The following is a 25749-nucleotide window of genomic DNA, read 5'->3' as shown; positions in this document are numbered from 1 at the left end:
GGTCTCCTAATCTGAGGAAGGACGTTCTTGCTATTGAGGGAGTGCAACGAAGGTTCACCAGACTGATTCCAGGGATGGCTGGACTGACATATGAGGAGAGACTGGATCGACTGGGCCTTTATACACTGGAGTTTAGAAGGATGAGAGGGGATCTCATAGAAACGTATAAGATTCTGACGGAACGGAACAGGTTAGATGCGGGAAGAATGTTCCCGATGTTGGGGAAGTCCAGATCCAGGGGACACAGTCTTAGGATAAGGGGTAGGCCATTTAGGACTGAGATGAGGAGAAACTTCTTCACTCAGAGAGTTGTTAACCTGTGGAATTCCCTGCTGCAGAGAGTGGAGAGAAAGGGGTACTGAGGTGAATGATCAGCCATGATCATATTGAATGGTGGTGCAGGCTCGAAGGACCGAATGGCCTACTCCTGCACCTATTTTCTATGTTTCTATGTTTCCTTGGTAGTGGGGGTGGTGCCAGAGGCCTGAAGAATTGCAAATGTTACACTCTTGTTTAAAAAAGGGGTGTAAAGATAAACCCAGCAACTATAGGCTGTTTAACCTCTGTAGCGCGAGAGCTTTTGGAAACAATAATCAGGGATAAAATTAAGAGTCACTTGGACAAGTGTGGATTAATTAAGGAAAGCCTGCACAGATTTATTAAAGGTAAACCGTGTTTAACCAACTTGATCGAGTTTTTTGATGAGGTAACAGAGAAGGTTGACTTTGTGTACATGGGCTTCCAAAAGGTGTTTACCACATAATAGGCTTGCCGGCAAAGTTGAAGCCCATGGAAAAAAGGGACAGTGGCAGCATCGATACAAATTAGCTAAGTGACAGGAAACAGAGAGTAGTGGTGAACTGTTGTTTTTCAGACTGGAGGAAGGTATACAGTGTTCCCCAGGGGGCAGTACGAGGACCACTGCTTTTCTTGATGTAGGACGTGGGTGTACAGGGCACAATTTCAAAATTTGCAGATGATACAAAACTTGGACGTACAGTGAACAGTGAGGAGGATAGTGATAGACTTCAGGAAGACATAGACTGGCTGGTGGAATGGGCGGGCACATGGCAGATAAAATTTAACACAGAAAAGTGTAAAGTGATGCATTTTGGTAGAAAGAATGAGGAGAGGAAATATAAACTAATGGGTACAATTCTAAAGGGGATGCATGAACAGAGAGACCTGGGGGTATGTGTGCACAAATCGTTGAAGGTGGCAGGGCAAGTTGAGAAAGCGGTTAACAAAGCTTATGTGGGGATTATGGGCTTCAGGTATAGAGACATAGAATACAATAGCAAGGAAGTTATGAGGAACCTGTATGAAATATTGGTTCGACCTCAGCTGGAGTATTGTGTCCAATTCTGGGCACCGCACTTTAGGAAGGATGTGAAGACCTTAGAGAGGGTGTAGAAAAGATTTACAAGAATGGTTCCAGGGATAAGGGACTTCTGTCATGTGGATAGACTGGGGAATCTGAGGTGGTTCTCCTTCGAGGAGATTTGATAGAGGTGTTCAAAATCATGAGGGGTCAATGCAAATTGGCTGCTGCGATTCCTACATTACAACAGTAACTACACTTCAAAAGTTCTTAATTGGCTGTAAAACGCTTTGCGGCATCCAAAGGTTGTGAAAGACGCTGTATAAATGCAAGTCTTTTTCTTGTTGCCTGCATTAAGGGTCGCTGCATTCTAAAAGTAACCCATTGTGTGAGGCAACATAGTGCTTTTAAGATGTTCTGACAACATGACTACGTTGTTTGTGTTCAATATAAGAAAATCGTATGATGTTGAGTCACGTTCAAGTAAATGCATTTTGTTTTGAAATATGCAGCACAAAATTCCCAGATGTCCAGCAGCTGCCAGAGTATAAGTAGTTCACTGAGCGAAGGAGACAGTGGAAGCCATTCCAGCGCATATTCTGGGAGCAGCAGACGCCAGTATTATGTTCCTTATCGTGATTCTGTCCTCACCTGGCTTCTCAAGGACAGCCTTGGAGGGAATTCTAAAACCATCATGATTGCAAGTGAGTATCATGGTCTTTTCAAAAAGCAAATGATTACAGAATGAGCGTTTAATTTAATTGGCTGTCCGGCTTTGAATAAGCACATAACATTTCAAGAATTTCTAAGTGTGAAGTTTCTTTACCTCATTTTTTGTATATTAAAAAAAATTACCCCTCCCAAGTGTTCAGCAAGCTATGCACCATTCACTGGAGAGACGAAGGAGGGAGCTGCAAATGTTACGACGTTGGAGGGGTGCACCAATAGGCCAGGATAATATTCCCAGCCTTTCTCTGGGACATCCTCCCCATGATGGCTGAGATTGTCATCCTCTATCCCTCCCACACACTATTGCACACCCATTCCTCTTTCTTTCTGTCCCTGCCCTATCCTACATTGATTTCTAATCCTTGAATTGCACACCGTCCAACATTAAGAGTAGCCTGTTCCCATGTCCTAATGCTTCTCTTGGTCATCCAGTCCACTCGCCCGACCCCATCACAGAGCCAGCCAGCCTCCTATGAATTCTAAATAAAATCTATTGTCCTGACCATTAGGTAGAGTATATTACAATGCAACTCTAGGGTAGGAAGAATTGTTTTTACCCACAGGAGTGTATTTATTTTGGCCCAGTAACATGATGGCCCAGAAATCCTGGTCGGTTGCTTCCCGCTGGCGATCGAGGGAAAAAAGATGCGCACCTATCTGTTCCTGCTGCGCCCACGCGAGTTCCCGGTCCTGAGGCCTCCACTGACTGCGCGTCGCAGCGCGTGCACGTTGGACCGTGTGCAGGGCTGGAGCTGCAGTCACATGGCTGTGGGCAGCCAATCAAGGTAAAGTATGTTCTCATTCATAATAATGGGAACTCCCTAAGTTACAGTTCCTATTACTATGAATGAGAACTCCCCCCGACCTCCCCAACACACAAAACTCTAACAAAAAATAGAAAAAATACACCACATTTTTATTAATTTAAATTAGTTATTTATGTATTATAAAAAATATATATTTTTCTGATTTAAAAAAAAAAGTTTTTAATTTTGGTATAAAATAAACTTACTGTAATGGGAGGGTTTTTAACAATAACATTTTTTTTAATTTTATTTTGTAATGTTTTTGTTTATTTTAAAATTCTTATACCTGCTTTTATCAGGCACAAGAGTTTTCAGGACATTTGCTGGGCAAGAGATGGATAAATACCGCAATGTCCTGGATGTGGAGATGCGGATGATCTGTCAAGCTCCAGCTTGACAGATCGGAAAAGCCGGTTTTCAGCGCATGCACATTGTGTGCTGAAAACCAGCTTTTGCAATGCCTTCCCGGGTCCATACACACTCCATACTCACTCAGTACAGACCCGGGAGGCCAGAATTTCTGTGCCAATGATGTTGATGGTGATTGTGGAATCTGTGTCCAACATTGTCCAGTGTTTGGCTATTTTTTAGTCTTGTGCTGATTTTTAATTCCCTACCTCGACTGATGGAGGCCATGTGGGAGGCTGCAGTGTAAACTAACACACAAACAAGTAAATCTGTTGTCCCTACTAGAACTTCACACACGCAATAACAGGAAGAAGTTAATCAGCCTGTATTAGCCCAGACTATATGTACTTTTTGATTGTCGGCATCCTGTGACCTAGTCACACGCAAGTGTTGATTTTGGCATCAAGTGACCGAGTCTATTTAGTCCTTGGCTCGTCAAAAGAAGCACAAATGCGTATTGGAATATTATATCCAGCGTTAGGATAGTAAAAACGTTTTAACTGCATTATCTCAAGCTTGCCATTTGCAATATTTTTTGTCAAAAAGAGATGCACAATTACAATGCTCAGATTATTGAGTTATTTATTATGTGCCCAATGCATTACCGATGCATTTTTGAAACATTTTAATGAACTAGTGTAATGCGTTAAGTGGCATTACATTTTTCTAGATTAATTATCATACACTTCTCAATATTTGAAAATTCTTAACTAATTTTTTTGCTTTGTTTCTTTGACTCTATTCGACATCAGGGCTTTAATGAATTCACTACCTTGCATGGTAAATGTGGAAATAATGGAAAATACTTCCAAAAGGGGGAGCTGCGCACCAATGCGAGCTGTAATTTTTTTGGGCTGTGCAGACCCTTTAAGGGGTCCCTGATCGCGGATTTTTCAAATTTAAAGCCAGATCACTGGCTGCATGGGACCCCTAGAGTGCTGCATGGCCGCACAGCTTAAAGGGAACATTACTGTCCACGTGTGATAAGCTGCTGTGAAATTTCGTGGCAATCCACTTTCCCAGATTTCTTTCTTTTTTTGTGTTGCTCTTTGTTCTTTCATTGTGTCTCTTCCTGACTGCAGCAATCTCGCCTGCAAGCACAAGTTACAGTGAAACCATCAGCACCCTAAGATATGCAGCACATGCAAAGAATATCATCAATAAACCGCGTGTGAATGAGGTGAGCAATCAGCAGTCGTTTGCCAGGTTACTGTTTTCTTTTAAAGTAACAACTCTCCCAAATTTGTTGTTTGGTGCGGAACTCAGCCATGCACAGCAGAAAGGCTCCATGTCTTGGATAAGGGGTAGGCCATTTAGGACTGAGATGAGGAAAAACTTCTTCACTCAGAGAGTTGTTAACCTGTGGAATTCCCTGCCGCAGAGAGTTGTTGATGCCAGTTCATTGGATATATTCAAGAGGGAGTTAGATATGGCCCTTACAGCTAAAGGGATCAAGGGGTATGGAGAAAAAACAGGAAAGGGGTACTGAGGGAATGATCAGCCATAATCTTATTGAATGGTGGTGCAGGCTCGACGGGCCGAATAGCCTACTCCTGCACCTATTTTCTATGTTTCTATGCTGGGTTAGTAAGGGGCACTGCGCTGGCTATTGACAACCCTTGAGCTACGGAGGGAAAAGGTCAATCCTGGTTCTCACTCTGGGATCACTATTCAGTAACCCCCGCTGGAAAGTGCAAGTGTGAACAGTGGGTGAAGTTAGGAACAGGCTCACCTTAGTCTGATAGTCTGCTGACCCATGAAGAATGACAATTGGGTAAGAAACCAGAAATGTGCCAGCACCAAAGACAACTTGCATTTATACAGTATCTTTAATGTAGTAAAATGTCCCAAGGCACTACACGGGTGTGTTATTAGACAACATCTGGGCAGGTAACCAAAAGTTTAGTCAAATAGGTAGGTTTTAAGGAGCGTCTTAAAGGAGGAATGAGCGGTAGAGAGCAGAGAGGTTTAGGGAGGGAGTTCTAGAGCTTGGGGTCCAGGCAGCTGAAGGCCCGGCACCGATGGAGGAGCGATTAAAATCGAGGATGCACAAGAGGCCAGAATTGGAGGAGTGCAGAGTTCTCGGAGAATGAAATGGTACCCGAGCGTGTGACTGTGTTTAAAATAATGGGAATAATTGCGGTGACCAAATTGGAATTTTTTTTTTGTGTATAGTACATATAAAATGTATTTTATAATTGTACCGGACATCATTTCAATGTCTTAAGGGTGCCCTTAACACTTTTCAGGATGCTAATGTGAAATTGATTAGAGAACTGCGGGAGGAGATTGACAGATTAAAAGCCATGCTGATGAGTTTTGAAATGGTAAGTGGTTCTTTCCAATAATAGAGTAAAAAATAAAAGTTAAATATTGACATCGGCTGTACTTAATATCATTCCTTACTACCATGTTAAATATCACTTCTGATCAAAGACATTTTAAAACTAAAATCTTTCAAAAATATATTTCTTAATTAAATATTAATGTTTTCTCCCCTTGCCGATTTTTGTACAAATATGTGTTCTGGGAAAGTTACTCTCTTCACACTCCTGTGATTATGAAATCCGATCCGGGTCATTTCGTCCTGTGCATTAGCCTTATTTATGATAACAGCAACAATACTTGCGTTTATATAGCTCCTTTAACATAGTAAAATGTCCAATGGTGCTTCACTGGAGAAGTGAATTTGGTTGGTTTTCTCATAACTTTGTTTGAATAGGTCGCATCTCGGTAATTGACCACCTCATCATAAGGATAGGGAACATCATGCATAATACAGCTTCCCCTGCTCCTCCTCTGTATACTTCAGTGGGGTTTTTGAACGATTGGACACACTATTGGCAGTAATAGCCAAGTCTAGGGTTCAGATTTCCTGCCAGATATAGGCTATATAAAGACAATAACCACAAAAAGAAAGAAGGAAGGACTTAACATTTATAAAGTACCTGTCACATCTTCAGGATGTCCCAAAGTGCTTCACGGCCAGTAAATTACTTTTGAGTGTAGTTACTATTGTTTGTAGGTAAATACGGTAGCCAATTTGTACACAGCAAGGCCCACAGACAACAGTTCGATAAGTGACCAATTAGTCTGTTTTGGTGGTGTTGGGGCTAAATGATGGCCAGGGAAGCTCCGCTGCCCTTCCTTGAAACGTGCCATGCAATTATCCACACCCACCTGAACTGGCAGACGACGACTCCAACAATGCAGAACTCCCTTCCTCAGGTGACATCCTAGATTTGGTGCTCAAGTCCTGAAGTTGGTCTTCGCTCAGACCTTTAGACTTTGGGTGGGGTGGGGAGGAGAGAGAATGTTACAACGGAGTCAAGCTGACGCTGAAGAAGGAAAGTTGGTTTGGGGATGGAGGGGAAGAGAAGTCAGGAAATTTAAATGCAGAAAATATCCTGTGGTATTTTTCAATGTTAAAGCAAAAGTCAGTATGGTTTTATGAAAGGGAAGTCATGTTTGACAAATTTGCTGGAGTTCTTTGAGGATGTAACAAACAGAGTGGATAAGGGGGAACCAGTGGATGTGGTGTATTTGGATTTCCAGAAGGCATTCGATAAAGTACCACAAAAGCTTACTGCACAAGATAAAAGTTCACGGGGTTGAGGGTAATATATTAGCATGGATGGAGGATTGGCTAATTAACAAAAAACAGATAGTCGGGATAAATGGGTAATTTTCCGGTTGGCAAATTTAACTAGTGGGATGCTACAACTATTTATAATCTATGGGCCCAAGTTTCCACAGGATAAAAAACGGGCGCCCCTCCGAGCTGGGCGCCCGTTTTTCGCGCCTAAAACGGCGCCTAAAAAAAACCTCGCGATTCTGGAGCGTTCTGCAGCTCCTTGTGTGCCTGGCGCGGCGCCCAGGGGGGTGGAGCCTACACTCGTGCCGATTTTGTAAGTGGGAGGGGGCGGGTACTATTTAAATTAGTTTTTTTCCTGCTGGCAACGCTGCGCGTGCGCGTTGGAGCGTTCGCGCATGCTCAGTGTGAAAAAAACATTGGCACTCGGCCATTTTTGTAGTTCTTTGTAGCTGTTTAGTTTTTGAACATTTTTTTAATAAAAGCACATTGCCATCAGCACATCAGCACTTGCAGCCTTCTCACTGTCTCCTCCCCCCCGCCCCCGGCGGGAAGAACGGGCGCCTCCTCTCCCCTTCCCCCACCCCCCCCGCGGGAAGAACGGGCGCCTCCTCACCACCCCCCCCCCCCCCCCCCGCGGGAAAGAACGGGTGCCTCCTCTCTCCTCCCCCCCCCCCCCCCCGCGGGAAGAACGGGCGCCTCAGGCTGACTGCAGCATTCTCTGTGCCTGAAGCACTTTCACACAGGTAGGAAGATGGTTTATTTAATCTTTTCTTTGCTTATAAATGTTTATTCAGGTTGGATTTATTTGTATAATATTTGTAGAAGTATAAATAAGGATTTATTGTAGAATTTAATGACTTCCCTTCCCCGCCCCCCCCCCCTCCCCCCCACCTCGTTCTGGACGCCTAATTTGTAACCTGCGCCTGATTTTTTAATGTGTAGAACAGGTTTTTTCAGTTCTACAAAAATCTTCACTTGCTCTATTCTAACTTAGTTTGGAGTACGTTTTCACTGTGGAAACTTTGAAATCAGGCGTCAGTGGCCGGACACGCCCCCTTTTGAAGAAAAAATTCTGTTCCAAAGTAGAACTGTTCTACCTGACTAGAACTGCAGAAAAAAAAATGTGGAGAATTGCGATTTCTAAGATAGTCCGTTCTCCACCAGTTGCTCCTAAAAATCGGGCGCAAATCATGTGGAAACTTGGGCCCTATATTAATGACTTGGATGAAAGGACCAAGTGTAATGTAGCCAAATTTGCTGATGGCACAAAGATGGATGGGAAGGCAAGTTGTGAGGAGGACACAAAAAATGTGCAAAGGGATATAGACAGGCTAAATGAGTGGGCAAAAATTTGGCAGATGGAGTATAATGTGGGAAAGTCTGAACTTTTGCAGAGAAAATAAAAAAGCAAATTATTATTTAAATGGAGAAAAATTACAAAATGCTGCAATGCAGAGCGACCTGGGGGTCCTTGTGCATGAAACACACAAATTTAATATGCAGGTACAGCAAGTAATCAGGAAGGCAAATGGAATGTTGACCTTTATTGCAAGGGGGATAGAGTACAAAAGCAGAGAAGTCCTGCTACAACTGTGCAGGGTATTGGTGAGACCACACCGAGAGTACTGCGTGCAGTTTTGGTCTCCGTATTTAAGGGAGGATATACTTGCATTGGAGGCAGTTCAGAGAAGGTTCACGAGGTTGATTCCGGAGTTGAGGGGGTTGACTTATGAAGATAGGTTGAGTAGGTTGGGCCGATACTCATTGGAGTCAGAAGAATGAGAGGTGATCTTATTGAAACATACAAGATAATGAGGGGGCTAGACAAGGTAGATGCAGAGAGGATATTTCCACTAATAGGGGGATCTAGAACTAGGGGGCATAATCTTAGAATAAGAGGTCGCCCATTTAAAACTGAGATGAGGAGGAATTACTTCTCTGAGGGTTGTAAATCTGTGGAATTCTCTATCCCAGAGAGCTGTGGATGCTGGGTCATTGAATATATTTAAGGCGGAGATAGACAGATTTTTGAGCGATAGGAATAAAGGGTTATGGGAAGCGGGCAGAGAAATGGAGCTGAGTCCATGATTAGATCAGCCATGATCTTATTAAATGGCGGAGCAGGCTCGAGGGGTCAAATGGCCTACTCTTACGTTTCTAAGAAGGGATTATCTAGGTTCACCAACCTTTTGTTTTGTTTAGGAGCAGTAAGTGGTTGTATACTGGTCGAAAAGGCAGATAATGGGCTTGTTCTTGGAAGACTATGCTAGACTTCGCTTTGACCCTATATTGCTTTGAGGAAGAAAGAAAGACTTGCATTTATATAGCGCCTTTCATGACCACCAGACATCTCAGCGCTTTACAGCCAATTGAGTACTTTTGGAGTGTAGTCACTGTTGTAATGTGGGAAACTCGGCAACCAATTTGCGCACAGCAAGCTCCCACAATGTGATAATGACCATATAATCTGTGTTTTTTGTTATGCTGATTGAGGGACAAATATTGGCCAGGGCACCGGGGATAACTCCCCTGCTCTTCGAAATAGTGCCATGGGATCTTTTATTTGAGAGAGCAGATGGGACCTCGATTTAACGTCTCATCCGAAAGACGGCACCTCTGACAGTGCAGCGCCCCCTCAGCACTGCACTGGGAGTGTCAGCCTAGATTTATGTGCTCAAGTTCCTGGAGTGGGACTTGAACACACAGCCTTCTGACTCACGGGCGAGTGTGCTACCCACTGAGCCACGGCTGACATTGGGAGCACGGTTGTGATGACCCTCATTAGCCTCGCCTCAAAGTTCAAACACTACTGTGGTAGCCATGATCCTATTTGAACATATGCTCCAGATGTACAGCTGTCATTTTTGCACCGAAGCAAAAATAATCAATAATGTCCTTCATCAATGTGTTTTGTAGCGATATTCCAGTCCTTCTTTAAGCGATGAGAAAGATGGAAGTCTGACAGAAATGCTACTTCAAAATGAACTCAAGGTTGGCTATGCTCTTTGTATGAATAAAAATGACAGTTATATATTTTAGATGGATTTTATAAAAGAAATACTTGCATTTATTAATGCCGTTCACAACGTCAGAACATCCAAAAGCGCTTTAAAGCTAATGAAGTAATTTTGAAATGTTGTCACTGTTGTAATGCAGTTAACATGGCGGCCAATTTGCGCACAGCAAGCTCCCACAAACAGCAATGAGATTTATGACCAGATCTGCTGTTTCAAGTATTGGTGGAGGGATAAATATTGACCAAGACACTCGGCTGGATAGTTCTTGATTGGATGGGCCGAAATGGCCTCCTTCAGTAAATTTCTCTGATTCTATGACAACGGGGATAACTCCCCTGCTCATTTTTGAATAATGCCACGGGCTCTTTTGTGTCCACTTGAGAGAGCAGACGGGGCCTTGATTTAACATCTCATCTGAAAGACGGCATCTCCGACAGTACAGCGCTCCCACAGCACAGCGCTCCCACAGCTCAGCACTGCACTGGAGTGTCAGCCTGGATTATATGCTCAAGTCTCTGGAGTGAGCCGTCTGATTCAGAGGCGAGAGTCCTACCATTGAGCCACGTCTAACATGTTAAGACATTGAAGGAGCAACCAGATTGCCTAAATGTTTTCCTATTCATTGCAATCCATTATATAAAATAACTAATTAATGCTGTTTTGTAGCCTTAGTTGTAAATTGGATAGTGGCGGCAGTATCTCTGTTTATATTAATAATACATTGATGCAGAATTTGGAGCATGAATATGAAGTTTAAATTTGATCCCACGTAGCTTAGATTAATTTGTCACTTTAAATACTGACGCCAAGAATTACTCTGATCTCTGCCAGGTAGACCAGCTTACCAAAGATTGGACAGACAGATGGAAAGACACAAAAGCAATCATGGAGGAATACTACGTGGACATAAACAGAGGGAAAACAGGAGTGATTGTTGCCTCCCAGTTACCTCATTTAATAGCAGTGGATGAGGATATATTAAGTACAGGTGTTGCTCTCTATCATCTCAGGGTAAGATTTCAGGCCTGTTTTGGATTGATTCACTGGATTTTATTTGTGTTTAAAAAATATATATATATATATGACATTTATTCTTCGATTATATTCCCTCTCTGTCAAAGGTTCCCAAGTAAGAGCTCCTGACTTAATGGGTTACCTGCTTTCTACACTTATGCTACTGTAGATCAGACAGGAGAAAGTTCAGGTTGACTCCTCCAATTTTGCCATACTTATTTGTTCTTTCCTAACTCTTGGAAGTACTACGTAATGATTCTAGCTGTGACCAATTGTAGAATTTGGGATGGCACCGTATTATTTTGTACAGTAACCTTTCAGGTAATTCCACTGTATGCCACTGAGACCTCGACAGCTGAAGGGCCAAGGTTCACAGTGAGGAACACCAACAAGATTGAGAAGAATAAAAGACAAGAGTGGTAAATTGGGAACTATTGAAAAGATGACGGCAAACTTAGCTTTTAATAATCAGAACATTGCATGATGCAAGAAAGATTGAGGGAGGTAAAGTGTTTTTGTTTCGTGTTTCACAAGCAGACGGAGTCTCGCATAACCAATCCTCTGCCATTGGATGAGTTACAGATTTGATAAATAACCCTTAATTGTGGTATGTTGCTTCCTGGAGATCATGTGGAATAGCCATTATGTTCTCTTATCTGTTCAGAAAAGTGGAAAACTCCAAGCCGTCATCAGACCAATGCAGATGGGCCAAAACTATTTGGTCGGGCACATTTGCAAATGAAGTAATACGCAAGAACTGATACCAAGAGTACTAACAAGCAGACGTACTAGATATGTAAACTGCTTCAACACAATAAAAGAAAAAAACGGTTCAAAATCCTTGTTGTCCTTCTCAGCATTTTCTGAATAATAGTTTGCGATAAAAGTTATGTGGGAGAGGACCCTCACAAAGTATGTCAACCCTTTCCACAGAGATACAGCCATCCCAGCAGAGGCTGTCCCTTCGTTATTTGGCTGTCCTTTCTTTGAAGTAAAAAAAGGCACCTTTGATCAAAGTACCCCTCTCCATAGTCACGCCACTGCAGCCTTAGTAGTGCTACATAGTGCACCAGCGCAGCCTTCAGTCGCCTGAGGAAGAGAGTGTTCGAAGATCAGGCCCTCAAATCTGGCACCAAGCTCATGGTCTATAGAGCTGTAGTGATACCCTCCTATTTGGCTCAGAACATGGACCATATACAGCAGACACCTCAAATCGCTGGAGAAATACCACCAACGATGTCTCCGCAAGATCCTGCAAATCCCCTGGGAGGATAGTTGCACCAACATCAGTGTTCTCGATCAGGCCAACATCCCCAGCATTGAAGCACTGACCACACTCGACCAGCTCCGTTGGGCGGGCCACATTGTCCGCATGCCTGACACGAGACTCCCAAAGCAAGTGCTCTACTCGGAGCTCCTACACAGCAGGCGATCCCCAGGTGGGCAGAGGAAACGTTTCAAGGCCACCCTCAAAGCCTCCTTGATAAAGTACAACATCCCCACCGACACCTGGGAGTCCCTGGCCAAAGACCGCCCTAAGTGGAGGAAGAGTATCCAGGAGGGCGCTCAGCACCTCGAGTCTCATCGCCGAGAGCATGCAGAAAGCAAGCACAGGCAGCGGAAGGAGCGTGCGGCAAACCAGGCTCCCCACCCACCCTTTCCTGTATTGGACTGTTCAGTCACCTGAGAACTCACTTTTAGAGTGGAAGCAAGTCTTCCTCGATTTCGAGGGACTGTCTAGGATGATGATGACTAAGGCGATAATCAGGTTTAAGTAAGTAGATGTCAACTTGTGTTTCCTTTAATAATCCGTTTTTGGCACCTGACAATGAAAGTCCCAATCCCATCAGTGGTGATTGAAATGGAATTTACATTGAGATTAGAATTGTCTATTTCACTGTCCATCAATGCCCTTACATAAACATTTCAAATAAGGGGGAAGGTTGGGAAACCCCTACAGAAATTCCACCCCAATGTCTGTGGGTTAAAGACAACTTCCATTTTAACTCTAGTTTGAAAACTGAATCAAGACAAAAATTATCCTATTTTTTCAAGATGTTCCACAGTTTGGGGAAGCAATGAGTTAAAGTAGGAGATTGTGTAGTGAGTTTTGATTTCAAAACCCTGTTATTTGATATGTTTGAAGTTTAGATGGTGTGAAAGATGAAGATTCAGAAAAGCAATGATCATCGAAATATTGTTAAAATATGGAAAGGGAGCAAGGCTGCGCTGGAGAGCGGTCAGAGGTTATAGGTGGTAAATCATTACATTTAAAGGGAAGGCAGTGTTACCCACCACATTTTTTTCCTCTTTGAATTACCTTTCTTTCTTTTTCTCTCGTTCTGTCTGACTTGTTTATCTTTCTATTGGATCTCCTGAGCTGTAAGTAAGGAAACTATTACTGATCAGTTGTCCTTGTATGTTTTGTGCCTGCTAAACTTAAATGGTTTGCTGTGATAAGCCTTCACCGTTTGTTCTCTGACTTTAGAAGTTATTTTTGTAACAAGTTAAATAATAACATTTGAACAGGACAGTGTGTTTTACGGATGCACATGCTGTTAGTATACTAATCTCCATTCGCAGGATCCCAAAGGACTCTTGCCTTAGTCAGAAATTTTCTCCAATTGAATATCAGGAAGACTGAAGCCATTGTTTTCGGTCCCCGCCACAAACTCCGTTCCTTAGCCACTGAGCCCATCCCTCTCCCCAACCCTGTCTGAGGCTGATCCAGACTGTTCGCAACCTTGATGTCCTATTTGACCCTGAAATGAGCTTTCGACCACATATCTGCAGCAAACTAAGACCGCCTATTTCCACCTCCATAACATCGCCCGTCTCCGCCCTTTCCTCAGCTCATCTGCTGCTGAAGCCCACATCCATGCCTTTGTTACCTCTAGATTTGACTATTCCAACGCACTCCTGGCTGGCCTCCCACATTCTACCCTATGTAAACTAGAGGTGATCCAAAACTCGGCTGCTACCGTGTCCTAACTCGCACCAAGTCCCACTCACCCATCACCCCTGTGCTCATTGACCTACATTGGCTTCCGGTTAAGCAATGCCTTGATTTCAAAATTCTCATCCTTATTTTCAAATCCCTCTATGGCCTCGCCTCTCCCTATCTCTGTAATCTCCTCCAGCCTCACAACCCCCCAGAGATGTCTGCGCCCCTCTAATTCTGCCCTCTTGAGCATCCCTGATTATAATCACTCAACCATTGGTGGCCATGCCTTCTGTTGCCTGGGCCCTAAGCTCTGGAACTCCCTGCCTAAACCTCCCCGCCTCTCTACCTCTCTTTCTTCCTTCAAGATGCTTCTTAAAACATACCTCTTTGACCAGTCACCTGCGCTAATTTCCACTTATGCGGCTCGGTGTCACATTTTTATCTCATAATATGCTTGTGAAGCGCCTCAGGACATTTCACTACGTTAAAGGCGCTATATAAATAAGTTGTTGTTGACTCCCTATGTTACAAGCACTCTCCCAATTGTCCTGCTCCGATGGCCAGTCTGCAGCAGTATAGTTCAGATGTGCAACATCTGGAGACAGAGCAGGGGTTCTCAACCTTTTTGCTTCAGAAGCCCCCTCCCTCCCTCCCATGTAATCAGAATTCCATAGACATCGCACAAGTCTAAAAATTTGTTAAATAATATAGCTTTACACCTTAAGAAGGTGCAGAAAAATTTATTAAATCCTAAATTTACGTAAGCAAAGTACTGCGGATCCTGGCAATCTGCTGGAAACACTCAGCAGGTCAGGCAGCATCTGTGGAGCGAGACAGAGAGTTAATGTTTCAGTTCTGACGAAAGTTCATCAACCTGGAACCGTAACTCTGTTTCTGTCTCCGCAGATGCTGCCTGACCAGCTGAGTATTTCCAGCACTTTCTATTTTTATCCTAAGTTTACATTATGAGCCCGAGGTTGTTCCACCCCATCAACCATTTGTTTAACAAGAAATGAGCCAGGAGCAGCAAGCACAGTGCTCACTTACAGGCTTGTTTTGTGCACACTGGACTAAAATTCCAGGTCTGTGTCCTGCATTTTGCAAACCGAACTTCCCACTTATTTCGATACCAAACCCCAACACGACAATGATAGCTAGCGACTTGAATTAACACCGCCATCAATGGCGGAGGCGGGTGGCACATGAGAGAAACGAAGAAATAAACTCTGCCCTGAGTGACTTTGCCCACCTGACCTCATCGTCATAAATCCTTTCATGCCAAAGGCAGCACTCCTCTTGCCTCCTCCCTAACCCTTTCACAATAGCCGGCAGTATCTCAAAGGGCACGAGCACCCAGACTAAAGATAGAAAAATATAACGCCTTTCACAACCCCTGGACGGCCGTCTCAAAGCGCTTTACAGCCAATTAACTACTTTTGGAGTGCAGTCACTGTTGTAATGTGGGAAACACGGCAGCCATTTTTGCGCACAGCAAGCTCCCACAAACAGCAATGTGATAATGACCAGATAATCTGTATTTTTGTTTTGTTATGTTGATTGAGGGATACATATTGGCCAGGACACCGAGACTAACTCCCCTGCTCTTCTTCGAAGTAGTGCCATGGGATCTTTTACGTCCACTTGAAAGAGCAGACCTGACCTCGATTTAACGTCTCATCCAAAAGATGGCTCCTTCGACAGTGCAGCACTCCCTCAGCACTGCACTGGAGTGTCGGTCTAGATTTTTTTTTCCTGCTCAAGTCCCTGGAGTGGGACTTGAACCAACAACCTCCTGACTCAAAGGCGGGAGTGCTGCCCACTGAGCCATAGCTGACACTGACACGGCCTATCCGTCAATCAGACAAGTACATGAACATCCATAAATAGAAAGCTCTGAGTCAGAGGTATGAGGAAAATCGTGATAACGCCTTCAGCTATTGTACTAATTGAAGACATTGAAGGAGATAGTCACACTGCCGATTATTACGGCCTTGCTGCAGATCCAGGGACTGGAAAGCCTCTTCCTTTCCTTCCCCACCCACCCTCTCCAAGGCCATGTGGCACACGTGCACTCTCTCTATTGATTGCGCTCTTTCCAACCTACCGGTTCCGCAAGAGAAAGAAAAAGATTGAAAGGAAGGTTCGCAGTACCTCGGCAATCCCGGACTAACTCGCGGATTTCCCCATCCCCATCCCCAACTCTTGTTTTAATCCCCCTGGAAGAAAAGTTATAACCTCCACTATTTTATTTAATAGTTAAAAGCAGTGAGTGGAATGTGGAAGCGAATAGGGCTGGATCAAAATAAAACTCAGCGAGATAAATACTGCTGTAAAAGTCAGTGACGCGCAAAGGGACTTGTCTAAGCATTCAAATGGTGTCCAACAGTAAGAACCTGAATTGACTGCTCATGCACAGTCTTTATCTCTGAGACTATTCCACTCGTCTCCATGTTCCCGGGAGACTAATGATGTTTTGCTGTTTATGCATTAACGCCAGTTGAGAGTCTCCCCTGTATGTTGATGGGACAAACCAGCTGGTGGACCCCCTGAAATCTTCTTACAGACCCCTAGGGGGCCACGGTATCCTGGTTGAGAACCTCTGCTGTAGTGTATATTCAACAACCTGATTTCAGATCATCAGAGTGTTTAACTTTTATTTCATTTTACTACTTTGATATTCATGGCACTTCATGGAATCATACATACAGCACGGAAGGAAGCCATTCAGCCCATCGTGCCTATGCTGGCTTTTGAAAGAGCTATCCAATTAGTCCCAGTCCCATTCCCATTCCCACTCCCTTTCCCGATAACTCTGCAAATTTTTCCTAATTTCCTTTTAAAAATTATTACTGAATCTGCTTCCATTACCCTTTCAGTGCATTCAAGATTGTAACTTTCACTGTCCAAAATGTGACTGAATCGTGAAAACACAAATAACATCCGGCTATGGTTCATTTCCATTTAACAAACCGTCTCGTCACTCTTTCCAGAATGCATTTAGAAAGATATCCCTGTAACAAATGGAGTCGTGATTGGCAGGTTATGTTGTTTTTCCCACCTGTTGTGGTGTGGCTTAGTAGTGAAGGAACCCTAATGTGCCAACTGCTGTGGAGTATTCTTTGAATTCAACTTCTAAACCTTGTTGACTTAGAATGCTGTGTATGAATCTCTTGTTTGTGATCTGAAGGCAGTTTTTAATTATTTTCAAATTGTACATATTGGGACTTTAAAATATTGTTTTTAATGCACATAGCATCCAAAAGGATGATTCATGTGTTAAACATTAAGGTTTATACTCCAATAGTGTGCTTTTTTTCTGTAACATGGTATATACACAAATGCCAATATCTCACTGACATCTTAAAAAAGATCTTTAGTTCTTCTTTACCTGGTGTAATTCTGTTAGCTATTTGTTCGACAAGGATAAGCTGTTGATTTAAATGTCTTCATGATTTTAGGAAGGAATGACAAAGATTGGGGGAATTGACGCTGAAACAGAGCAAGACATTGGTAAGTGCACAAAACATAGATCAGGCTGAGAAAGTTATTGTAATGATTTTTTTTCATTTGCACTGTACGTATCTGCATCAACTATAATATGGATGCAATTTTCTTCAAGGGAGAGATCTCTGGTCTTTTACCTCTGTGCATGTTTGGGTTCAGAGCATAGCTAAGATGATCGACAACTATAAAGTGAAAGCAAACTGAACTGTAACATCTGTTCCTTTATAACTCATTTGCAGGTTTATATTATCCACCGTTCAGTCGGCTGGAGATTACTTCCCTTCAACATGTTCTCAGCTTTAGAGGTTGTGGAGTCTCACCTCCTCACTGAAACCCACCCTCCATTCTTCTCTGACAACAGCTGCTGTTTCCTCCACTGACAACATTAGTATTTTTCTAACAACTGATTTTATCGCAAAATATTTGACGATAAATCCTTTTATATTTTCACTTTGCTACTTCTGTGCTTCAAGTTTGGGTTTCCTGCTCTCCCCGCCACCCCCCTCAGTACCAAAACCTCCAGTTTGATCTCAGTTGCTGGGAGTGTCTTCCCTTGTAGCTCACATTGTGGCAGAATCACTTACTTTATATAGGTTCTACCCGTTTTGTGATCTCAAGTTTTTTCTCTTTCATGCAACTTGAATTTTTTGGGGTGGGGGAGCCGTTCAGTCTCACTTTGCAAGGGCTTCTTGAGGAAAAAAGAGAGAATTTAAGCAATATTTATAAAAATGCACACACAAAATTAATTTGTTCATAGTGGCTCGCCTTGGCCTCTATCAGCTGTTACGTAACCTCTGTAATATTTGCTTTTTTGCAAACCTAAGTCACCAAGACTCTTCTACAACAAAGAGTGAACCTTTAACTTTGTCCTCAGCTGATTGAAGTCACAACTATTCAAACTGATGGCTTCCTATTAACTGAAGGTCCAATTGCTCAAAACCCTACTTGGCACTCATCAGAATAAATGGTTTGTCTGCTGTACAGCCAGTGATAGATTATCTGCACCTTGAATGGCAAGTAGGCAGGCCCTTCGACATTCATCCCTTCCGTAGATTGTTGTTGAATTTCAATTAACCCAGGCGATTATGGTAACAGCACTTTTTAAGCATCTCATGCTTAATCAGCAGAAAGGAATTAGTACAAGACGTTGACATGCATGGATGGGATAAGAAGTTTTGCAATCCAGGCAATTTTTTGCATCCAATGGGAATGAAGTCTCTGTTTTACCTGGCACAAGTTAGCAAACTGGGTTGTGCTGTGTGTCTTGCAATACTCTCTGGCACGAGAGGTCCTAACGAGAAAAGTTTTAACTCATTCTACTTACGCAGTCACCACTTCTCACTGAGTTCTACAGCAGTATATACTTGTACTGTGCATCACTGGTGTTGTTTTGGTAGGCCAAGGTGAAGAATACTTCAGCAAGATAGAATCATAGAATGTTGCAGCGCAGAAGGAGGCCATTCGACCCGTCGTTCCTGTGCCAGCTCTTTGAAAGAGCTGTCCAGTTTAGACCCACACCCCAACTTTTCCCCATAACACTGCAAATCAGTTTGCTTCAAGTACATGTCCAATTGCCTTTTAAAAGATCCAATGGAATCTGATCCCACCAGCCTTTCAGGTAGTGCGTTCCAGATCTTGGCAACCATCTGTGTGAAGAAATTTCTCCTCATCTCCCCTCTAGATCGTTTGCCAATTATTTAAAATCTGTGACCTCTGGTTACTGACCCACGTATCAGAGGAAATAGTTTCTCCCTACTTGCTCTATCAAAACTCCTCATAATTTTGAATACCGCTACAGAGTATTGGGTCTCCCCTTAACCTGCTCTGGTCTCAGGAGAACAATCCTCGCTTCTCCAATTTCTCCACATAACTGAACTCCCTCAACCCTGGTATCCTCCTCTGTTCTCTCTCCAAGGCCTTAACATCCTTATTAAAGTGTAGTGCCTAGAATTGTACACAACACTCTAGCTGAGACCTAACCAGAGATGTGTAAAGGTTTAGCATAACTGCCTTGTTTTTATATTCAATGCCCCTATTTATAAAGCCAAGCTTTCGTAACTGCCTTAGTAACTTGTCCTGTCACCTTAAAGGATTTGTGAATATGCACCCTCGGGTCCCTCTGTTCTTAGGGCCCCCTCAGAATTGTACCATTTAGATTATACTGCCTCTCCTTGTTGTTTTTCCCAACATGATCTCCAAGCTGGCATGAAGTTATAGGGCCTTGGTAACTCACTCCCCAAATTCTACACTACTCCCCATGTATGTGGAGGTTGAACAGTAGGATTATCTGCCTTTGGTATATGTGGTCTTCCTCGATCATCAGCCTCCATATATAGAACTGCCACCTGTAATGTATGCACTTGTGAGTATGCTCACAGGTTTTAGAGCTGTTGAGTTGGGAGTGGCTTAGCCAGTCACGCGATGTTCACAAGACTCAATAAAACCCCAGCCAGTTGGGTTCAGGGGATACACGATGAGGCAGGTGGTTGTGAGCCTGGTGGATGAACTGGTAATGTGTAGTGTGATTGTTAAACCTTTGCTATTAAGAACTAGTTGGTTTATTAGCAATGTGTTGCTATGAATTCTTAAGCAAAGAACCATGAAGCAAATACATTGCACCACCCAATCTACCCTTTTAATTTTGACTTGAGCTTATTATTGGTGCTTCAAGATTTCTGTGCTCTCACTGTATTTTGGATCCAATGCTGCTTCCCTCAAGAACTGAAAATGGAAGTATTTATACAGTGAGGGAGGTAAAAGTCATCTGATTTCTAAAAGAGGGAACTTCTTAAAGGGAAATCGCCCCAAGATGATTCGATATCCTACTGTATGTGGAGAGTTAACTTCAATCCAAGATTGAGTAAGACCCATAGTGAAAGGAGGTTATCTATTATTTAATTCACTAATAGATGATTTCCATTGCTTATTTTGCAAACCATGAAAGAAATTACACAAAATTATAGTGCCCAGTATTATAAAAGGAAGTGAGAAAACCAATCAAATGCTACCTTTAATACTAAATTTAACACCTGTAGATATAGATGTGTAGACTGAGCAGCAATAGCTCTTCAATTTCTCTTTCCACACCAGTCCTGGACCAAAAAGGAATCTAGAAGCACTAGCGAAGATTCAAAAAGGATTTACAAGGATGATACCAGAACTGAGAGGTTATAGCTACCAGAAAAAATTGAACCGGCTGGGGCACTTTTCTCTAGAAAAGAGAAGGCTGAGAGGTGACCTGATAGAGGTCTTTAAGATTATGAAAGGGTTTGATAGGGTAGACGTAGAGAAGATGTTTCCACTTGTGGGGTGATCAAAACTAGGTGCCATAAGCTAAGATAGTCACTAATAAATCCAATGGGGAATTAAGGAGAAACTTTTTTATCCAGGGAGTGGTTAGAATGCGGAACTTGCTACCACATGGAATGGTTGAGGCAAATAGCATAGATGTATTTAAGGGGATGCTAGATAAACACATGAGGAAGAAAGGAATAGAAGGCTATGTTGATGGGGTTAGATGGGAGAGGGGTGGGAGGAGGCTCGTGTGGAACACAAAAACCGACATGGACCAGTTGGACCTAATGGCCCTGTTCTGTGCTGTACCATCTATGTAGTTCTATGTAAAATGGAGAACAAAATCATCATAAAAGCAGATTTCTGTAAGACTTTACTAGTTTAATCTAGAGTCTCTTTAAAATAAAAGAAATCTAATTGAGAACATTAGCATGAATACTTCCTACTGTACTAGTAAGAATTTGAGGGTAAGGGAGCAGAAAAATAGAATGGACTGGATCACTGAGCTGAGCAACTGGATAAAAGTCCCTTGTAAATGACAATTTGTGTGCAATGAGTTGGATTAAAGGCAATGCAATCAAGTTTAAGAACCCTTCCAAAATAGTGATCTAGTTTCAACAATATTCCAATAATCATTGTCTTTATTTTAGTTCTGCAGGGTCCATGGGTGGAGAGAGAGCACTGTGTAATTCATAATGACAATGGTATAGTGACACTTGAACCAATTGCAGGATCACAGTGCACTGTCAATGAACTGGACGTTGCCCATTCATGTCGTTTGTCTCAAGGTAATGGACTTATTACTGTTACAGTATCACTAATCCATCCAGTTAGCAGCTTGTGTGTGAAATTACTATTTTAAAAAATTGCCAAATGAATAATTTGAAACGCATCTGAAATATTTTCACTTTCATTTGGCAATTTTTTAATAGTTCTCTCTCAAGTGATTCTGTCCACAGGCTGGCCTAGGTCAGATATTCAGTTAGGGTGATTGGCACTGATGCCAAGATAACATTCTACACCCTTAAGCTGCGAGAAGTAAAAAGCAAAATTGTTTTTATTACTCTTAGATCCAGGGACATTTCTACGTGATTTTATAGTGATTTTATTCTGTGTTCATAATTTTGTGGACATTTTTTGATCAGGGAAGGTTGAGGAGCAGTGGCAGACATTTAAAGAGATATTTCATAACACTCAACAAAAATATATCCCAATGAGAAGGAAAGACTTAAGAGAAGGGATAACCATCTGTGGCTAACTCAGGAAATAAGGGATGGTATCAAATTGAAAACAAGGGCATACAATGTGGCCAAGACTAGTGGGAGGCCAGAGGATTTGGAAACTTTTAAAAGCCAGCAAAGAACGGCTAAAAAAAATAAGAGGGGCAAGATAGATAATGAAAGCAAACTAACACGAAATATAAAAACAGTAAGTGTTTCTACAAGTACATAAAAAGAAGAGTGGTGAAAGTAAATGTTGGTCCCCCAGAAGATGAGACTGGGGAATTAATAATGGGGAACAGGGAAATGGCAGAGACTTTGAACAAATATTTTGTATCAGTCTTCACAGTAGAAGACACTAAAAACATCCCAATACTGGATAATCAAGGGGCTATCGGGAGGTAGAGACTAAATACTATCACTAAAGAAGTAGTACTCAGTAAAATAATGGGACTAAAGGCGGACAAGTCCACTGAACCTGATGGCTTGCATCCCAGGGTCTTAAACAAAGTGGCTGCAGAGATAGTGGATGCATTGGTTGTAATCTACCAAAATTCCCTGGATTCTGGGGAGGTCCCAGCAGATTGGAAAACCGCAAATGTAACGCCCCTATTTAAAAAATGAGGCAGACAGAAAGCAGGAAACTATAGACCAGTTAGCCTAACATCTATGGTTGGGAAAATGCAGGAGTCCATTATTAAGGAAGCAGTAGCAGGACATTTGGAAAAGCATAATTTAATCAAGCAGAGTCAGCATGGTTTTATGAAAGGGAAATTATATTTGACAAATTTTCTGGAGTTCTTTGAGGATGTAACAAGCAGGGTGGATAAGGGGGAACCAGTGGATGTGGTGTATTTGAATTTCCAGAAGGCATTCAATAAGGTGCCACATAAAAGGTTACTGCATAAGATAACATTTCACAGGGTTGGGGGTACTATATTAGCATGGATAGATGATTGGCTAACTAACAGAAAACACAGAATTTGGACAAATGGGTAATTTTCCGGTCGGCAAACAGTAACTAGTGGGGTGCCGCAGGGATCGGTGCTGGGGCCTCAACTATTTACAATCTATATTAATGGATGAAGGGACCGAGTGTAATGTAGCCAAGTTTGCTGATACAAAGGTGGGTGGGAAAGCAAATTGTGAGGAAGACGCAAAAAATCTGCAACGGGATATAGCCAGGCTAAGTGAGTGGGCAAAGATTTGGCAGATGGGGTATAATGTGGGAAAAGATGAGGTTATCCACTTTGGCAGAAAAAATAGAAAAGCAAATTATAATTTAAATGGAGACAAATTGCAAAGTGCTGCACTACAGAGAGACCTGGGGGTCCTTGTGCATGAAACACAAAAAGTTAGTATGCAGGTACAACAAGTGGTCAGGAAGGTAAATGGAATGTTGGCCTTTATTGCAAGGGGGATAGAGTATAAAAGCAGAGAAGTCCTGCTACAACTGTACAGAGTATTGGTGAGGCCACACCTAGAGTACTGTGTACAGTTTTGGTCTCCGTATTTGAGGAAGGATATACTTGCATTGGAGGCTGTTCAGAGAAGATTCACTAGGTTGATTCCGGAGATGAAGGGGTTGACTTATGAAGGTAGGTTGGGTCTATATTCATTGGAGTTCAGAAGAATGAGAGGTGATAGCGAAATATATAAGATAATGGGGGGGCTTGACAAGGTGTACGCAGAGAGGATATTTCCACTCATAGGGGAAACTAAAACTAGGAGACATAGTCTTAGAATAAGGAACGCCCGTTTAAAGCTGAGATGAGGAGGAATTACTTCTCTGAGGGTTGTAAATCTGTGGAATTCTCTGCCCCAGAAAGCTGTGGAGGCTGAATATATTTAATGCGAGATAGACAGATTTTTGAGCGATAGGGGAATAAAAGGTTATGGGGAGTGGGCTGGTAAGTGTAGCTGAGTCCATGATCAGATCAGCCATGATCTTATTGAATGGCAGAGCAGGCTCGAAGGGTCAAATGGCCTACTTTCTCCTATTTCTTATGTTATCTATAATTTTTAATATATTAAGTCTTTCTGCAAATCGTTTATACGGGTTGAGCGTCCAAAACCCGGAGTTCTAAAATTCGGATTGTTCCGAAATCCCGACATTTTAAAAAACTGATTACTGCTGTGAGTTGGGCCTCTGGAGGGGGGAAAGACACCAAAATAAATCTTCCAAAAAGCAAAAAATTCAAATTCACAAAACCCTTATCTATTAATTCACTGAAAAAGTATTAAAAAATAAAAACTTTTAAGTTACTTTTTTTGCAGGTCTTCAAAGCAGGTTTTTCCTGACCACCCCTCCTCCGCCGCCCCGGACCCTCCTCCGCCGCCCCGGACCCTCCTCCGCCGCCCCGGACCCTCCTCCGCCGCCCCGGACCCTCCTCCGCCGCCGCCCCGGACCCTCCTCCGCCGCCGCCCCGGACCCTCCTCCGCCGCCGCCCCGGACCCTCCTCCGCCGCCGCCCCGGACCCTCCTCCGCCGCCGCCCCGGACCCTCCTCCGCCGCCGCCCCGGACCCTCCTCCGCCGCCGCCCCGGACCCTCCTCCGCCGCCGCCCCGGACCCTCCTCCGCCGCCGCCCCGGACCCTCCTCCGCCGCCGCCGCCCCGGACCCTCCTCCGCCGCCACCGCCCCGGACCCTCCTCCGCCGCCGCCGCCCCGGACCCTCCTCCGCCGCCGCCCCGGACCCTCCGCCGCCGCCCCGGACCCTCCTCCGCCGCCGCCCCGGACCCTCCGCCGCCGCCCCGGACCCTCCTCCGCCGCCGCCCCGGACCCTCCGCCGCCGCCGCCCCGGACCCTCCTCCGCCGCCGCCCCGGACCCTCCTCCGCCGCCCCGGACCCTCCTCCGCCGCCCCGGACCCTCCTCCGCCGCCCCGGACCCTCCTCCGCCGCCCCGGACCCTCCTCCGCCGCCGCCCCGGACCCTCCTCCGCCGCCGCCCCGGACCCTCCGCCGCCGCCCCGGACCCTCCGCCGCCGCCCCGGACCCTCCTCCGCCGCCCCGGACACTCTACCCACCCCCCTGAGCTCCTCCTCCAGCACCCTTACCTCAGCCCAGGCGTTTCCGGATTTGGGACGTCGGAAATCTCAGTTTTAAATGGGCAGCCCCTTATTCTAAGATTATGCCCCCTAGTTCTAGTCTCCCCCATCTCTGCATCCACCTTGTCAAGCCCCCTCATAATCTTATACGTTTCGATAAGATCACTTCTCAATCTTCTGAATTCCAATGAGTAGAGGCCTAACCTACTCAACCTTTCCTCATAAGTCAACCCCCTCATCTCTGGAATCAACCGAGTGAACCAAAGCAAGTATATCCTTTCGTAAATATGGAAACCTAAACTGCACGCAGTATTCCAGGTGTGGCCTCACCAATACCCTGTATAGCTGTAGCAAGACTTCCCTGCTTTTATACTCCATCCCCTTGGCAATAAAGGCCAAGATTCCATTGGCCTTCCTGATCACTTGCTGTACCTGCATACTAACCTTTTGTGTTTCATGCACAAGTACCCCCAGGCCCTGCTGTACTGCAGCACTTTGCAATCTTTCTCCATTTAAATAATAACTTGATCTTTGATTTTTTTTCTATCAAAGTGCATGACCTCACACTTTCCAACATTATACTCCATCTGCAAATTTTTGCCCACTCACTTAGCCTGTCTATGTCCTTTTGCAGATTTTTTGTGTCCTCACACATTGTTTTTCCTCCCATCTTTGTATCGTCGGCAAACTTGACTACGTTACACTCAGTCCCTTCCTCCAAGTCGTTAATATAGATTGTAAATAGTTGGGGTCCCAGCACTGATCCCTGCGGCACCTCACTAGTTACTGATTGCCAACACGAGAATGAATCATTTATCCCGACTCTCTCTTTTCTGTTCGTTAGCCAATCCTC

General features: G+C 43.8%; 1 protein-coding gene across 1 annotated transcript in view; it reads left to right on the top strand.

Annotated features, from left to right (window-relative positions):
• Positions 1-25749, top strand: part of LOC139256010 (stAR-related lipid transfer protein 9-like) — a gene marked incomplete at its 3' end in the record, with an annotated part of 238609 nt that overhangs the window by 202072 nt on the left and 10788 nt on the right. Inside the window, exons 12-18 of the mRNA XM_070874078.1 lie at positions 1834-2025; positions 4347-4444; positions 5514-5591; positions 9776-9850; positions 10708-10887; positions 17293-17344; positions 21283-21420. Coding sequence (XP_070730179.1) covers positions 1834-2025; positions 4347-4444; positions 5514-5591; positions 9776-9850; positions 10708-10887; positions 17293-17344; positions 21283-21420 — 813 coding nt within the window. The remainder of the gene's footprint in view (positions 1-1833; positions 2026-4346; positions 4445-5513; positions 5592-9775; positions 9851-10707; positions 10888-17292; positions 17345-21282; positions 21421-25749) is intronic.

The sequence above is a fragment of the Pristiophorus japonicus genome, unplaced genomic scaffold (assembly GCF_044704955.1).
Source record: "Pristiophorus japonicus isolate sPriJap1 unplaced genomic scaffold, sPriJap1.hap1 HAP1_SCAFFOLD_671, whole genome shotgun sequence".
NCBI lineage: Eukaryota > Metazoa > Chordata > Chondrichthyes > Pristiophoridae > Pristiophorus > Pristiophorus japonicus.
This window is presented reverse-complemented; position numbering and strand designations above follow the sequence as displayed.